Consider the following 16,488-nt stretch of genomic DNA (forward strand, 5'->3'; position numbering starts at 1 on the left):
GTCACCCCAGAGGGAGGGAGCAAAGGGGCTGGGGGCCTTCCCCCATTTCCCCTTGCTGCTGCCCGCTCTGGCACAGCTGCTTCCCTGCCCTCCTGCCTCCCAGCTGCCCATGCCCACCCCAGAGCCCCCCAGGTTTAGGGAAGAGCCATTTCCAAGGGGCTCCCAGGGCTCCCAGGGCTCAGCCCAGCAGCTGCAAGCACGGTGTGCTCTAGGTTACTGGTTTATTGAGCTCATACAGGGCACGGCTTGAATCCGTGGGATACGGCCAGTTGGAGCTTTTCCTCTTGTGGAGGGGCTGGCAGGAGGGGAGGGGACAGGAAGAGGGCAGTTTGTGTTTGCTGTGTCCTCTGTGAGCCATCATGGTCAGCCTCTGTAGTTTCAGGTAAGACCTTTCCGGCACAACGCCATCTCCAGAGCAGCAGCCCCAGGGAGCCCGGCCGGGCAGCCGGGACAGGAGGGTGCCGCTGTCCTCGCTGACCTTTGGGCGGAGGCAAGAGGGTCACCAGTGTAGCCACGGGGACTGGCATTTCAAGCCCCACCTGCCCAATGCTGGGTTTGAAGCCCACGGCGCAGCCCCCTGAGCTGTCTCTTTCTGCTTGTTCCACGTCCAGACACGAGTACTAATGGCAGAACAATGTTCGGTCTTGGGAGGAGGTGGTGAAATGATCGCTACGGCTCCCCAGTGGCACTTAGCACGGGGTGCCAAGGGCCAGGAGGGGCGGGGGAGTCTCCCGGGGCTTGTCGAAGAAGATGGAGGAGGACATCTCGGTTTTGAGCTTGCTGTCAGCGCTGCTCTCGCTGGAAGTGGTGTCGGGGCCGCAGCCCTCGCAGCAGCAGCAGCAGCAGTCCATGAAGGCCTGGCCCAGGGGACGACAGAGACACAAGAGCAGCACGGGCGTCACCGAGCACTTAAAGAACAGGAAGAACTGGTTGATGAGGTTGAGCAGATCCAAGGTCTGCTTAGACATGTCGGGGGACATGTAGGCCACCACGATGTTGCAGACGTTCTCGGGGGTGGTGCAGAGCCCGTAGATGATGGTCAGCGCGATGATGGTGCAGTTGAGGTGACCCTCGCTCTGGCCGTGCTTGGCGCCCCGGCACTCGCTCTTCTTGTCGGTGCCGTGGATGCGCCGCGTCACCAGCTGGCAGCTGACGGTGAACAGCACGGGCAGGCAGAAGTAGCAGCCGAAGTACCACCACATGCGGGCGTTCTGGTAGGTGAGCACCAGGGAGTAGATGGACTCGGGCAGGTTGGACGAGGGCTTCATGGTGCAGTACTCGGTCGCCACGCCGGACACGTGCGACGTGTCCCGCGCCAGCTGCCAGAGCAGGATCTCGGGCACCGACAGTGTCATGGAGCCCACCCAGATGACGGCCAGCTTGGCAATGATGGACTGGCACTGCTCGATGGGCCGGGTGCTGGCCTGGGGGCTGGTGGCTGCGTGGAACCTGTCGATGCCTAGAGCACAGAGGCTGAAGGTGGTGACTCCCAGTGACGATACCTGGTGAGGGAGGAGGCAGAACAGGTGGGCCCTGCTGCAGGGACATCACAGGGGGCTTGGTTCTACCAGGCTTGTGGCAAACTCCACCCCTCCTCCAAAGGCTGTAAGGAGGTCACAGCCTGTGGCTGCATCCCAGGGTTTAGAGTCACTTTTCTGTGACTCCTGAAAGGACAAAAATGTCCCCTGACCCTCTAGTCCCTGCCCAGCTCCCTTTTCTGCAGAAGGGAGAAGTTTAGCTGGATGTCTGTGTGTCCATCCAGCCAAGGTGGGAACAGCAGGATTGTCCTTCAGGCTCTTCCTCTATTCTGGGTGGCTCTTGCAGAGGACAAGCAGGGACCATCACACCCACCAGCACCTTCCCAGGGTTCCCAAGGCCTGCCTGGACAGGCCAAGTGAGTTGAAGGCACTCTTGTCCCAAATCAGCTTGGGGCAATTTCCGCTGCATTGAGAACAGCAAGAAAAACATCCCCTTTGCCAAAGGAGGAGGCCAAAGGAGGGAGAGGATTCGCTGTGGCTCTGGGAGGACTGGCCAGGACCAACCAGCATTCCCAGTCCTAGCCCCAGAGCTGGGAGCCAAGTCCCACAGCCCTTGGCCAAGATGATGGCAGAGTCACATGCTGGTGTCCCAGTGCTGTGGCCATTCCTGGCCTCACGAAGCCATCAAACATCAAACCCTGTGCTGAAAGACCTTCCCAGCACTCAGGAAACCTCCCAGGGCTCCACGTGGTGCATGGGGAACAGCCTGGAACACTGCCCCCCCGGCCCCCCCAGCCTTTTCCTTGGCCCTGGGCTGGTCACTGCAGCAGCTGATGGCCAGAATGGTGCCAGCACTCAGCAGCATCTCCCCAGACACAGAATCAGGACACCAGCCCAGCACCAGCATCCTGCACCCAGCACCACCTCCCAGCATGTCCCAGCTCCTCTGCCCAAAGCCCAGAGCCAGCCTGGGCACCCAGCAGCCTGCTCTGCCCCACAGCCAGCACCCAGCACACTGCACCTGCTCCCTGGCTGGCACCTGCAGCTCTTGGTGCTGCTGTGCTGCTGCCTCCTTCCCCTACACCCTTCCAAGGGCTCTTCCATCTCTCCTGATGCCCTTGGTCCAGTGGAGCACCCATCTCCAGTGCCCTGGCAGGGATGGCACTGGTGGCATCAGCCAGTGCAGCACATCCCTGCACACGGCCTGTCCCCAGGAGCCCCCGTAACCAGCTTTGCTCCCAAAGCCTGGCTCTGTGCCACAGCACGGAGGATACATCTGCTTCCCACAGCGTGGCCTGAGCCACAGCCCCACCAGACACGAACCCCTGGCCTGCGGAGAGGTTCCCCTCTCACAGCTGACTCTTTGCCGGGGATTTGGCTCTGGCCTGGCTGTGTCCCAGCTGAAGCCCTGGAGCCGCTTTCTGCCCATGCTTTGAGGGGCAGGAGGGCTGTGCAGGGCTGGTGCTGGGGGGCAGAGCAGGAGGGACACCAGGACCGTGCTTCCCAGCCTGTGACACGCTCGTCCTTCTGCAGCACCAACATCCCACCATTCCTGTCCCTTCCTGACTCCTCTGGGACCAAGCTGTCCCAGGGCACCCTGGTGCTGCTGACTCCCTGAGCCTGGTGGTGCCACCCCCAGGGTTCTCTCATGGGGACAGGGAGCCCATGAGCAGCAGATATCCCTCAGATCCTCCTCAAGACAGCATCTATTTTGGGAAGATCACCCTTCCCTGGGACACTGAGCCAGCCTGGGCAAATTCCTGCTCCTCTCCGAGTCCACCCAGATGCAGTGTTGGAAGCCTGAGGTGGAGGACAGGGATGGGGCAAACACTCCAGTTAGTGAGAGGATGGGGTGGGACACCTCTGGAAAGGAGCAATGCCTGCTGGGCAGGGGAGCAGGGGGGCTGCAGGGCTCCCCCAGCAAACACCCCATCCCTGTGCTGGGCTGTGCTGTGCAGGTTTGGGGCTGTGCTCCATGGGACACCCTGGTCCCTCACCCTGCATCCAGAGGACCTAGGGGCATTGCTGGAGCTTGCAGGGCTGTGCCCAGCCAGGGACCCTTGCACAAGTGCAGACCCTGGGGCACAGACAGGTGACTGCCACAGGTGACTGCCACAGGTGACTGCCACAGGTGACTGTTCTGGGGCCAGCAGGGCACGGAGCAGCTGGGAACACCTGGAGCACTGGGGTGGGTGCTCAGTGTGAGGGCCAGGTTCTGAACCCTGGCTGTCTGACCAAGCCTGAGAGGTTCTTCAGTCACTGTCCCTGAGCTCTTCCAGGTGTTTGCACCCTTTGATAAACGGGGCATTGACCACAGAGAACAGGCAGGCTTGGTCCGTCTGTCCCACCAGGGCACGGAGGGGCACAGCTGGACCCCAAGGTTCCCTTGAGGATGGGAGATGAGCACATGGAGGGTTGGTTTCCAGCACAGGAGCAGCATCAGCCCAAATCCTGCCCTCTGGGGCAGTTTTGCTCATTCTGCCATCCCCTGCCTGGCTCTCCCTGAGTGTGGCCAACCTGTCACACCTGAGGTTTGAGGACAAACAGAGATCTCAGGCTTCCAGACCTAATTCCTGGGCTGTCCCATTCCAGTGCTGACCAGCACTGTCCACCTGCAGCCCCCTGCCCCTGGACCATCCTCAGCAGCCCACAGTGGCCACTTTCTGGGCCAGCACACTGCAGGGCTGAGCCCCCAGGCTTTGGGGTGGGACAGGAACAGACAAAAGGAGGGATTCTGCTGACAGAAGTCCCTCTGCTGCCTGGATGAGGGTCTAATGGGCTTTTCCCAGCCCTGGCAGCATGGGTGCTGGCTGCAGAGCCTGAGCAATGCCTGGGACAGAGGGAAGGTCACTATGGGGACTGGCCCTCAACTCCTTGCTGTGCCCCACTGGGGGTCTCTGGCACACAGTCCTTGTGCCAGGCCACCGGCGCCACGGACTGCCCCGGAGCAAGAGGGCAGAGGGGAGCTGGGTCCTGGATCCCTGCGGGACCCGTGCAGCCCCTTACCTCCATGAAGGGCACGATGCGACAGGACATGTCCCCCAGCAGCCTCTTCTTGGTGATCTCGTTGAAGATGACCACAGGCAGGCAGAAGAAGAGGATGAGGAAGTCCCAAAAAGCCAGGCTGGCCAGGATGGAGTTCCAGGCACTCTTCATGTAGTAGTTGTGCCACACGATGCACATCACGGAGAGGTTCCCGATGATCCCCACGGTGAAGACGACGAGGGACAGGAACATCACGGCGTAGGCGCTGTAGGAGCTCTCTGTCACCGGGTACAGGGGGTTGTGGATCTGCAGCCGCTTGTCGGACACGGTGGTGAGGTTGGCTCGGGGCTCTGCCCTGTCCCGCTCCGTGGGGACCCCCGGCTGCTGTTCCGAGGGGTCGGTGCTGGATGGCAGCAGGGCCCTGGTGGGGTGCAGGCTGGCAGAGCTGAGGGGCCGCGGGAACTCCACCCGCACCCCGGGCACGTACTGCTGCACCGACTTGGAGTCCTCCTCCGCGCCCCGGCGCAGCCTCTGCCTCCCCGCCGGCACCTCGGGGCTGTCCGCAGCCGGGCCGTGCCGAGTCCTGCCCGTGCCAGCCCTGCCCCGCGTCCCCGGGGCCAGCAGCAGCAGCAGCAGCAGCAGCAGCAGCGGCGGCGGTGGCGATGGCATCGTGCCCCGCGGCGGTCCCGCACGCTGCGGTGCGGTTGTCGGAGCGGCGCAGCCCCCGCGGCTCCGGGCACGGCCGCTCGCTCCGGCTCCGGCCGCGCCTCTGGGCGCCAGGGCAGCGCTGGGCAGGATAAAGCGGTGGCGGGAGGGGAGCCGAGCCCTCTGCTGGTCACCCACCGCCCGGAGGATGGGACAGCGGCCAGACTGGGCAGGTCCACGGCCCCCAACACCCCCAGCGTTCACCTCAACACCCCCAAACAGCCCCTCAACATCCCCCCGGCATCCCACAACATCCCCAAAACATCGTCAAACCTCTCCCCAGCATCCCCACAAATTCCCCAGTTTCCCCAAACATTCCCCAATATCCCCCCAGCATCCCCAAGCATCCCCAAAAAAAATTCTCCAATGTCCCCAAACATCCCTTCTACATCCCCCCCTAGAATAACCCATCCCAGAATACCCAGTATCCCCCAACACCCCCAGCTTCCCTCATCATCCCAAATATTCTCCAGGATTCTCAAACACTCCACAACAGCCCCAAGCATCCCCCAAGATCCCCTGAGAACAAGCCAGGTGAGGGGTGCCCAAAGCCTGGCACAGGCCCTGGCCTGCCAAGCTCAGCTTTTCCCATGGCAGATATTCCACTCTCTCCCTGGAGCAGGGGACACTCAGAGGACCTGAGGGCCAGCACTGGGCCTGCTGTGGCAGGTCTGGCACTGGGCATGATGTGGCACATTCCCAGCACACTCAGACTGGCCTCAGGACACCCTGAAATGGAAAAAAAAAACCCAGGGGAAGGGGGCTAACTGGGCCGCCCTTGGCAGGAGGAAGGACTGGGATTCCAGGAGATGCTTCTTCAGAAATGTGGGGTCAGACCTGCTGGCCCAGGCCACCAAAGGTTTATTGCTATTTATCCTACAGGCTTCCCCTCAGCAGTTTGAACACAACCCTAAGCCTAACCCTAACCTTAACCCTAACCCTAACACTAACCCTAACCCAAACCCTAATCCTAACCCTAATCCTACCCCTAACCCTAATCCTAACCATAAACCCTAATCCTAACCATAAACCCTAACCCTAACCATAAACCCTAAGCCTAAGCCTAACCCTAAGCCTAAGCCTAAGCCTAAGCCTAAGCCTAACCCTAAGCCTAACTCTAGCCCTAACCCCAACCAGAACTGGGTGCCTGATCTCTGTATCTGGGACTCCTCCCCAGTCCCAGCCTCTCTCCTGCACCCACTGTCTGTCCCTGTTTCCTCAAATCCACCTCGTCTCCTCTGTCCCAGTGCTCTGCTCCCCTACCTGTTATCCCTCCCTGCTCTGTCACCTCATTCTCAGCCTCTGGGACGGGAGGGCCATGGGGTCCTGCCCTTTGGGGTCCTGCCCTTTGGGGTCCTGCCCTTTGGGGAGCTGCCCTCTGGGGACATGCCCTGTGTCATGCAGGCAGCCTGTGGTGGTGGATATCTGCCAGGCTTGGAGCTGCAGGAGTGTGTCCCTGTCCTGCCCAGGGCAGTGGCAAAGGCCAGGACACCTCAACCCTGGCAGCCAGCAAACCCCAACTTCTCCCTTCCTGGAACCCCCCTGCTGGTGGAACCCTGGTTAGTGACAATTCCAGACTTTCTGTGCTGGCAGGCACTGACCCCCAAGAGAACACTGCATTGACCTGAGGCCATGGAGAAGCTTCCAAAATGGAATTATAGACCTGGAATTGTGGGGGTGGAGTTTGAATAGAAGTGTGTAATATCACAGGGTGGAAAACTCAGAGTTTAAGGCTTTAGAATATAGTAATATCTATAAAGCAAGATGAACGTTTTAGGGCAGAGGCTGGTCCTTCTTCTTCACCTTCTTCTCCATGGGTTTGGGTGGTTTTGTGTAATTGGATAAAAAGTCCACATTGCGGGGCACCAGTGGTTGGTTATTGGGTTAAAATAAAAATAATTTAGGTGTCATTTCTTAATTGGACAGTTTATCCTTAAAGGCCTTGTAGAGAGAGAGAGACAAGGCTCCATTTTTAGTTTGTTGAAGTGCTGTAGAACTCAGGGTCTGTGAGACTGTGACATAGATGAGAACTGATAAACATCTGAGTCCCAACAAGAAACACCATCTCACACATTTAATCCTGACCCTGGCAAAAAGAAGATAAAAACTCAACCCCCTTGCCACGTCTGTCCAGCACTGCCCACCGCTGCTTGAGCCAGAAGGGACCCCGAGCACAGGGGATACGAGCTCCTGCCGTGTCCTGGGAGCTGGGACAGACAATGGCACCGAAGGCAGAGCAGGGAATGAGCCCTGGGACCCAGAGGTGCTCCCTGAGGGGAGTGTGTGCCCCAGCCGGGCAGAACAGCTCTGACAGGGGCTCCAGGGGGGAGCACAGGGCGTTGCTGGATAAACTGCCCACCTTTTAAGGATAAACTGTCCAACTAAGAAATTACACCTAAATTAGTTTTATTTTAACCCAATAACCAACCACCTGTGCCCGCAATGTGGACTTTTGTATCCAATTACAAAATACCTGTGGGTTATGGTGGGTTGTGGGACATTGCTGACAGGGGTTTTGGTGGTGGGATGGCCCCTTGCTCTACTCAAAGTCACATTGTGCTCAGCTGGCACTCGGTGCTGGGCCACCACAGCTGGGCTGACACAAACTCTGGGGTTGGAGGGGGCAGAAGGAGTGAGTGCTCCCAAATCACTGAAGCACAAGCCCCTCATCACTCCTGCACTGGAGCTGTTCCTCAGGGCGTGTGACAGCGAGGGTCAGCCAGGGCCACAGAGCCCGGCTGGGCTCAGCTGTGCCCGAGGTCTCTCCCTTCTCACGATGCCTCAGGTTCTGGATTTTCTATGTTTCAGATTCTGTGCTGCTTTAGTGTGTGGGTCTGGGCTTCACATGAGGGGATGGTGAGATCTGTTCACAGAGTAGGGAGACAAAACAATTCCTTCTCCAGCTGGGGACCAAGGACAAATGATCCAAATCTCAGGCCCAAGAGCACAAACAACGTGGGCTGGAGAGAGACAAACAAACAGGATGGGAGTGCATGGGCTAAAGCTGGAATTGGAAAATGAACTCCAGTGTGCAAATGGAGCAGGACTTTAAAAAGTGAGAGACCCCCTGGCCAGTTGTGCATTTTGTGACCATTTTGGGTTCACCTGGGGTGTAGCCCTGGCTGGGCTCTTGTGCTGCCCAAGGTGGATCCATTGAGGCCTCCTAATAAATCCCTGCTTTATTCTTTAGCTCTGTCCAGCCTCTGCTCTGGGTCAGCCTTCACAAGGCATCACTCACTGCTTCTGCAGCCACGTGCTGCTCTCTGACTCTCAACAATGCGAGTTTTGAGCACTATTTGGAAATTTTCATGACAAAAGGAGGATTTTGGCTCCTGCTGGGTTCTACAGGGGCAGAGTGGCAATGCCTGAGTGAGGGAGGCACTGCAGCCTTGGAGGGATCACTGGCCTGATGCTGGAAGAGCCTGGGTGCAACAGGGGAAGAACAGCTCAGCCTGAGCTCCCTGACAGGACCTGCCAGGACTCCTGTGTGCTTTGGGTGCTCTGGCTGCAAGGACTCCAGGGAATCTGTAAAAGTTCACGTGACAACCTCAGGGCTCATGACTGCTCTGCCCTTGGTCCACTGCCCTAAACCTGAAATGAGCCCAGTATCTTCCCTAGAGCAGAAAAAATGCCCCAAACCCCTGAACTCTGTCCAGTTTGAACGGGGCACAGCGCTGTGCCCGGGTGTGGGGGTGCCAGCAGAGTCAGGGCGTGGGCAGCTCGGCCAGCCAAGCACCAAGTGGGTTAACTGAAGGATGAAGAACTTGAACTTGCTGCTCAGCAAAGCCCCAGTGCTGACCCCCCTCCCTCTGCAAAGCTCAGGCAGGAGAGATGGGGGCATCAGTCCCCACGTCAGGCTCAGGGAGTGATGGCACTGCACCTTGGCGAGGCTTGGGCAGAACCCACGCTGTGCCAGGGGCCACGATGGGCAGCTTGGCAGCCCCCAACACCCCCTGAACACCCTCCAACATTGCCCAGCTTCTCCCCAAAACGTCCAGCAACACCCTAACATGCCCCAGCATCCCACAGCACCCTCCAGCACCCTTCCAACACGCCCCAGATGGCTGAGCAAGGGATGAGCAGAGGCCAGGCAAGGCTTGGGGCAGGCGAGGAGCAGGCTGAGGAGTTCCCTCCCTCAGTGCCCACATCAGCTCGGAGGAGGGAGCCCTTGGAGCGCAGCTCCCGGCAGGTGCTGGCAGCCAGGTGCTCTGTCAGGAGCTGCAGCTATTTTTAGTTTCATTCCTGGCGTTGCACAAGGGCCAGGCGTTGTCACAGAGCTGCCTGGAGACAACAGGGGAGGTCACTGGGGCAAGGTGACACTTCAGTGGCACAGGAGTGACCTCAGGCTGGCTCTGTAACCCACGGGATCACTGTCCAAGCTGCCTCTTTGAGATTCTCCTCTTCCTTCCCTCCCTCCTTCCAGAAGCTCGTGGCCAGCAAGGGTCCCTGGCTGTCACGGGACTGGGCCCAGACAGCAGCCCTGGCCCCTGCTTGGGAACAGCACATTTATCCTCTCCAGCCTCAATTCACACGGGGGTGCCACTGCTCCCTGGGAGATCAGTGTGTGTTTTGCAGATGTCTCCTGGGAGGTGCCTCACCACAGTCCAAATATTCCACCGTGACCCAGGAGAGGTTTTTTTCCTACATCCCCCCTTCCAGATATTTCATTCAGCCCTCTGTGTTTTGGACAAGCGTGCATAAAAACCATACACTACCGACACCCCCCCACGTTGTGGCCCACAGGGACACCCCCAGCAGCACATTCCAAACCCAGCATCACATTCCAAATGCTCTGATAGAAGAGGGACACTTCTGGGGTCCTGCACTGCACCACACCAACAAACTGCCCCCCTCTGAGCCTCTTCAGAGCTGTTCCTCTGGGACAGGAGAGCTCTGCTGCAGCCAAGGGCAGGTGTGAAACCCCCAGGGAATCTGTTTCACCCCGTGCCCCCATGTCCAAGTTCCCCCACGGCTCCCCAGGTGCTGGGGGTGGTGGAACAGGGACACAGTCTGATCCCACGGGTGGGGAGGATGATGAGGGTACAGCATCAAAACACCAGGGTGAGCGGGTGAGCACAGCTGGGATCCACAGCTCTCTGATGAGTTTCTCAGAGTCCCTCCTTGCCCTGCAGGATGCCCCTGTGTTCTCCTGCTTCAGCATCTGCCTGGAGGAGCCCAGAGGGGTGAGCTGTGCGTGGTCTCTCTGCCACTGCTCACTCACCTGGGAATTTCTGGGGGAAAGGAGAGTTCCTCCATGACTTTTGTTCCAATCCCAGCCCGGAAGAATGGCTGAGATGGAGAAAGCTTGAAAGGCTGGGCAGCAGTAAGGCAGCAGTGCCTGCAAGGGAGATGCTGGTGCTGAGATGGGCAGGGGATGGGCAGAGGGGATGGCAGGGGATGGCAGGGGATGGGCAATGGATGGGCAGGGGATGGGCAGAGGGGATGGGCAGGGGATGGCAGGGGATGGCAGGGGATGGGCAGGGGATGGGCAGAGGGGATGGGCAATGGATGGGCAAGGGATAGGTCCCCTGAGGGCAGACGTGGCTGGCTGTGTGCAGGATGAGGAGCATCTCTGCCAGGAGGTGACTTTGCCAGTGATGCTGAGCTGCTTGCCTTAGGCTGGGAGGGCAGCAGGGAGAAGCTGCCCTGTCCCCCAGGCGTGCAGCACCCTGTCACCCTGTCCCTGAGGCTCTTGTCCGTGACCTCAGGCTCCTCTTCACGTGGCCATCATGTCACAGAGCATCCTCACACCGAGCTCTGGGGATGCCAGAGCTGCCCAGCCCTCTGCCCTTGGCAGAGTCCCTTATCAGCCCCTGGCAGTGAGAGCAGACCCAGCAAGGCTCAGCTCTCCCAGAGCCCAGCAGGGCTCAGACTCTTTCACCCCTGCTCTGTCAATGAAAACATCTTTTTTCTTAACTCGGAATCAATGTCAGGACCCCATGAGGCTGCAGCCGGCCTTCTGGAGAGCTCTGGTGATCTGCCAGGGCTGCCCCGAGCTCTCTGGGACAGTACACAACAGCAGCAGCGCTGTCCTGGTGGCCTTGCAGAGGTGGCAGAGGGGACACTGCCCTAGACCCCCCCAGCTCCTGCGAGAGCTGCTCATCCCCTGGCACCTCTCGTGCTGGAGAGAGTCAGGGCACGTGAGGCACAAATACCCCGTGGGAGGAGGAAAACGCTCCCTTTTGTTTCCAGCAAACAGTCGGGCTGCGGGAGCAGGGCAATAACCGGGCTGGTACACGCCTGTTTGCCCAGGAAAGGAGGGAGAGGGCAGGGAGGGGACACAGTAAACACAGACGGCGGGTGCAGCTAAGCCGGGGCTCAGGCTGCTGCTGGAGGGCTGCGGGCACCACTGAGGGTCCCTCGGGGACTGCACCCCTGCCATTTTCTGTCAGTTGTCCTTCTCAGAAGGGACACTGAGGCCAGCCCAATGTCTGTGCCAGCGGGGCACAAAGCTGAGCCCGCCCCACCCGCACTGGGGGCTCCCATCAGTGCCCCCGTGGCACTGATCCCACACCCTGCCAGGCTCCTGGAACGGGAGAGGGAACACGGGGGATTCCTGCAGAGGCAAGGAGGGAGTCAGAGCAACTCATCCCCTCCAGCCCCAGGCCGTGCCACTGCTCCCTGCCGTGGCGGGGTGGTGTGCCATGGGTGTTGGGGCTTTGGGGAGTGAGGCACCCTCAGTGGTTGCCCTGCACACCACGGTGCCAACCAGGAGCCAGGACAGGCTCTGGGCCTGCAGCTTCTCCTCCCCTGCTCCCTGGAGATGATGCAAAGCTGCTCCTGTGTGAGCATGGCACACTGCACTGGGCTCACTGCTGGGGTGAACTCGCAGCCTCCAGGGCCTCTGTGGGACCCCAGCCCTGCTCCATGAGCGGGTTTCCCAGGAGTCACTGGTGTAAAGCACGGCAGGAACACTCAAACCCAATTTACAGCAGCAAAACCCAAATGACAGTGGGATTTCCCTTGAGCCACGGCAGGAGTGAGTTCCCGGGGCTGCTGGCAGGGAACAGCCCAGGGACAGCCAGGCACTCCTGGTGGGTGCCACGGGTGTGCAGGGAAGTGTTCTCAGCCCTGTGAGCAGGGGCTGCACTGCTGTCTGCATGGGGCACTCACGCTGTTTTCCCAGAGGAACTGAGAGCCCACAGCACAGCCAGCTTAGCTAAGGCAGAGGCAGTATTTGCACATGGAATTGAACAAGCAATGCTCTGCAAGCAGCAGAAGGCTGTTGGGAGAGGCTGTGAGCTCTCTCCCCTTTGGGGGACCCCCCTCGGTGGTTTACTTTTAAATTCCCTGTAAATGTCAGGGAGAAGTCACAAATGCAAAAATGTGACTTGGAGCAAAAACACTCCTAAGTGTAGAAAATAAACCATTCTCAAGTCCACTACCTTTCTTTTGGGATGAGTATTTGGTTTCTCCATTTGTGTCAATTCAGTCCCTCTGTCTCTAGCAAGAAATCCTTCATTTTTCCCTGCTGTGGGTAACCCTCCTGTTCCCTTGCTGCTGTGTCCCCAACTCTGGCCATCACCCGCTGTGCCCAGGGGCTCCAGAGCTGTGCAGAGCTTGGGTTTGGGTGACAGTTTGGGTTTGGGGGTGCTGCAGCAGCTCCCTGAAGCCCGGGAGCCATCCTGCTGAAGGTGATGTGCTCATTCCCCCTTTCTAGCACCACTCTCAGGGTGCTTCAGCACCCCTGGCCGCTCTCAGTGAACCCCAGCAGCTCCTGCAGCCATGGGGCTCCAGCCCTTCTGGCCACAGGGCACACGGAGGCTCCAGAGAAGCATGGGGGGCTCTGGGGAGCTCTGGGGGCAGAGTCTGTGCTGGGGCTGCCGTCCAGCCGGTGTGGTCAGGGGTGACCTGTGGCTGCACCCCTGCGGAAGCACCTGTTATAGGTAAAAATTGACCCAGCCGAATTAAAAAAGAAAAAATATTTTTTATTATAAAGATCAAATTCTATCTGAGCCAGCCACAAAGAAAAGGACAGTGCTGAGCCCGGGACTGGTGCTGGGTGAGACACAGGTTCAACCACTCTGGCAGAGGGTCTCCTATGCTTCACACCATCCGTCCTGCGCGAGCAGTTTTTATACAGTTTATTTTGCTGGAGGCCGGGATTTCGGCGATCAGCCTTTTCTTTCCATTCAAAGTCCCACATATCCATAAAGTCTCTTTTCTCTGCACCGGGTTGAACAATCCGAGGTCCGGGAAATGATGTACATGGATGATGGAGTTACAGGAACCCGGGAACCCGGCATTGAGACGCATCCTCCGGAGGTTCCAGCGATCCCAATCTCGGGTACTTGGCAGGACAACCGTCGCTTGCGCATTCCTAGATTATCTCAAGAAAAAGAGAGCCACATGTATTAACTTGTAAATGAAGCCTTGTCTACAATGGTTTCGACATACATGAGACAGCCCCCCCCTTGCCCTGGCTCGCTTGCTTTGTGTCTATATTTAATCATATAAAAACTCCTATCCGTGTATCACTTTAGAGGCGTGAATTTTGCCTGTTACACATAACACACCTGTGGAAAGCAACCTGCTCACAGAGCCATGGAGCCCGAGCCAGGCACAGCCCTGCTGCCCAGCCACGCTCTGCCCCGGCTGTTCCATGGCTCTGGGCAAAAGTCAAGGTGGCTCGTGCTTCCCAGGAACGCTGCCGTTTGGAAATTCTGTCATTTGGGAATTCTGCCGTTTGGGAATTCTGCCGTTTGGGAATTCTGCCGTTTGTGCTTCCTTGGAACACTGCGAGGGGGAGGTGGCGCAGGGCAGTCCGTGCTTTGGGTGCTCCTCAGGGCAAGGGACATCCCGGAGGCTGCGGGACCTCAGGGCTGGCACCAGGGGCACCAGTGTCACACCTCGGGAGGGTGCCCAGCACCCAGCCAGGTGGGCTGGGAGCTCTGGGAGGGGCCGAGGCACATCCAAGGGCTCCGTGAGCACCGGCAGCCCTGCCTGCAGTGGCTGCCAGCTCCTCGGGTGGTGACCTCAGGTGTCCCAGCTGCAGGGGTTCTATCCAGAGACCGCCAACCCACATTCTTTGTCTCCTGAGTGGCCTCTTCTGGTTGTCCCACTTCTAGCCCTCCAACAGACAGTTCACCCTCTCCATCCTGACCGGATCCTGCCCATCCTGCACCCACAGGCAGCACCTGACACAGGGCCCGGTGCACTGAGTGACCCCAGAGATGTCTGTCCATCATCTGCCACCCACACAGCCTGTGCCACAGCTCAGCCCTTCTCCCCCCTGCCTTCCCTGGGGGAGATCCAGGGGTTCTGCTGGTTTTGAGCTGGCAGTGCCAGGCTGTGGGGGCAGAAGGCAGTCCCCTGGCTGCCCCAGCTCCGGGGGCAGCAGGGCACCACAGTGACATTTGTCAGCTGCCGTGGGCTCCCAGCCTGGCTGGGACAAAGGTCACCGTGCAGAAATTTTGGCTGCTTGCTGGTGGAAAATTCCCTGCTTTGCACACATGCAAATGAGGGCTGGGAAGCTGTGCCCACGCCCCTGCCACTGCATTGCCTTCCCCGAGCCCCAGCCAGGCTGGGGGCTTCCATTCTGCCCCCACTAAGGTCACCATCACATATATTGGCCCCCCAAAACCTGTCCTTGCCCTGGAGATGTCCTGGCACAGGGCATGGCTGTGCCCTGGGCTGGGCTGTGCCCGTGCCCTGCCACACAGACCCCGTTCCACTGGGCCCTTGCCCTGGGGTCGGAGAAGCCTTGCTGAAGCCACATCCAGTCAGGGCCATACCAAGGCCCCAGGGGTGTCCCATGGAGCAGGTCACATCCCCATTGCTGTGCACGAGTGGGGAGAAAGGTTATGCCAGGCTCCTTGGAGGCAGGAGGCCATGGGAGGCATCTGTCCATGCCCTGCCACGTGAGTTTGGTACCTGTGCCCGCTGCAGGGCACTGCACTGCTGGCACTGCACTGATGCTGCATGATTTGGGGGGGGAGGAGCCCCCTGAGGTCCCAAAGCTGCTCTGAGGATATCCAGGCTCAGGGAAGGGCACAGGATGGGAAGTGAATATCCTAAGCCTTTACTAAAAATCCCTGTTTTCCAGGATACTGCCTGGGATGCTTGAAGGATGATGCAAGAAGGGAAAAACTCCCTGCTAAGCTTTTTACCTTGCAGGCTCTCTGCACCATGGGATGCCCACTTGACAGCCACGAGGACCTGTCCACGGGTGGGCAAGATGTGCTCCACCAGTGTCAGAGCTGCTCTACCCCAACATCTGCAGTATGGCCAGTCACAAGCACAGAGGTGAAGTGGGATTCCTGAGGCTGTCAGCACCGTCCATCCCAGGCTCCAAGCCCTGCCACCTGCAGGACAGAGCTGTCAGCTATGGCTGTGGCAGCAGAAGAGCCAGAGGGAGAGGATGGAGAGATCCCCAGGCCACCAGAGCAGTTTTCCCCTCTCTGCAGTGACTCAGTCCCAGGCAGAGAATTGCCCAGCACTGACTCTGACCCACAGAGGCCTGGAGTTCCTCAGTGCCACAGCGAGGCAGGGGCCAGCAGCTTGCAAGATATTGTCCCCTAGGTTGAGGTCACAGGCTCCAGCTTAGAGCCAAAGCCAGCGGCCCTGAGTCACCAGGTGACGATACCCTGCTGGAATGTCTCAGGTGTGGCAGCACCAGGGGTGATGTGAGGCAATGCAGCAGCAATTGCACCTCGGTGCTGATAGCACTCGTGACTGCAGGTGGGGGAGGTCTCCCTGCTATTCACAGCTTTGGGCAATTGCTGAGGAGCTGGTGAGACACATCACTCAGCTGGCAAATGTCCAATGTCTGATGGGATTTGGGCTCTTCTTCCCTGGGAGAAGCTATTGAGCTCCAAGGAAGGCTCCTCACTCCTCTGTCCCTGTCCCTGACAGCAGAGCCATAGGCACAGTCTGCTGCCTACACATCCTGCCCATCACACTGGGACCTTTCCTGCCCACTCCTCAGAGCCAGATGCACCAGCTGGGGACAGAGCCAGCCCCAGGCACATCCTCTTCTGTGATAAGGCCTGAAGGGATGAAGCTGGGCCAGGGGAGGGTCAGGCTGCAGATCAGGGAAAGGTTCTTCCCCCAGAGGGTGCTGGGCACTGCCCAGGCTTCCAGGGAATGGGCACAGCCCCGAGGCTGCCAGAGCTCCAGGAGCTTTGTGATAAAGTTCTGGAATGGCTGCCCGGGGAGGTGGTGAAGTCACCATCCCTGGGTGTGTTTAAACAAAGCCTGGATGTGGCACTGGGTGCCAGGGGTTAGCTGAGGTGTTGGGGCTGGGTTGGACTCAATGATCTTCAAGGTCTCTTCCAGCCTGGGAATTCTGTGAATTCTGTGAATTCTGTGAATTCTGCGA

General features: G+C 59.0%; 1 protein-coding gene and 1 long non-coding RNA gene across 2 annotated transcripts; both read right to left on the reverse strand.

The window, feature by feature from the left end:
- Positions 1-207: 207 nt before the first annotated feature.
- On the reverse strand, positions 208-5,250 carry GPR37L1 (G protein-coupled receptor 37 like 1). The gene is made up of 2 exons (XM_053963852.1): positions 4,485-5,250; positions 208-1,502 (listed from the first exon to the last, which is right to left on the reverse strand). Exons 1-2 carry the CDS (start codon positions 5,130-5,132, stop codon positions 690-692), a joined length of 1,461 nt encoding a protein of 486 aa, XP_053819827.1. The 5' UTR covers positions 5,133-5,250; the 3' UTR covers positions 208-689.
- Positions 5,251-13,129: 7,879 nt separating this feature from the next.
- LOC128799586 (uncharacterized) lies at positions 13,130-16,244 on the reverse strand. Its single transcript, XR_008434770.1, has 3 exons — positions 15,622-16,244; positions 15,278-15,472; positions 13,130-13,497 (listed from the first exon to the last, which is right to left on the reverse strand). It is a non-coding gene; the product is annotated as an uncharacterized LOC128799586 (long non-coding RNA).
- Between the last annotated feature and the right edge of the window lie 244 nt (positions 16,245-16,488).

Source organism: Vidua chalybeata, chromosome 24 (genome assembly GCF_026979565.1).
Source record: "Vidua chalybeata isolate OUT-0048 chromosome 24, bVidCha1 merged haplotype, whole genome shotgun sequence".
Taxonomy (NCBI): Eukaryota; Metazoa; Chordata; class Aves; order Passeriformes; family Viduidae; genus Vidua; species Vidua chalybeata.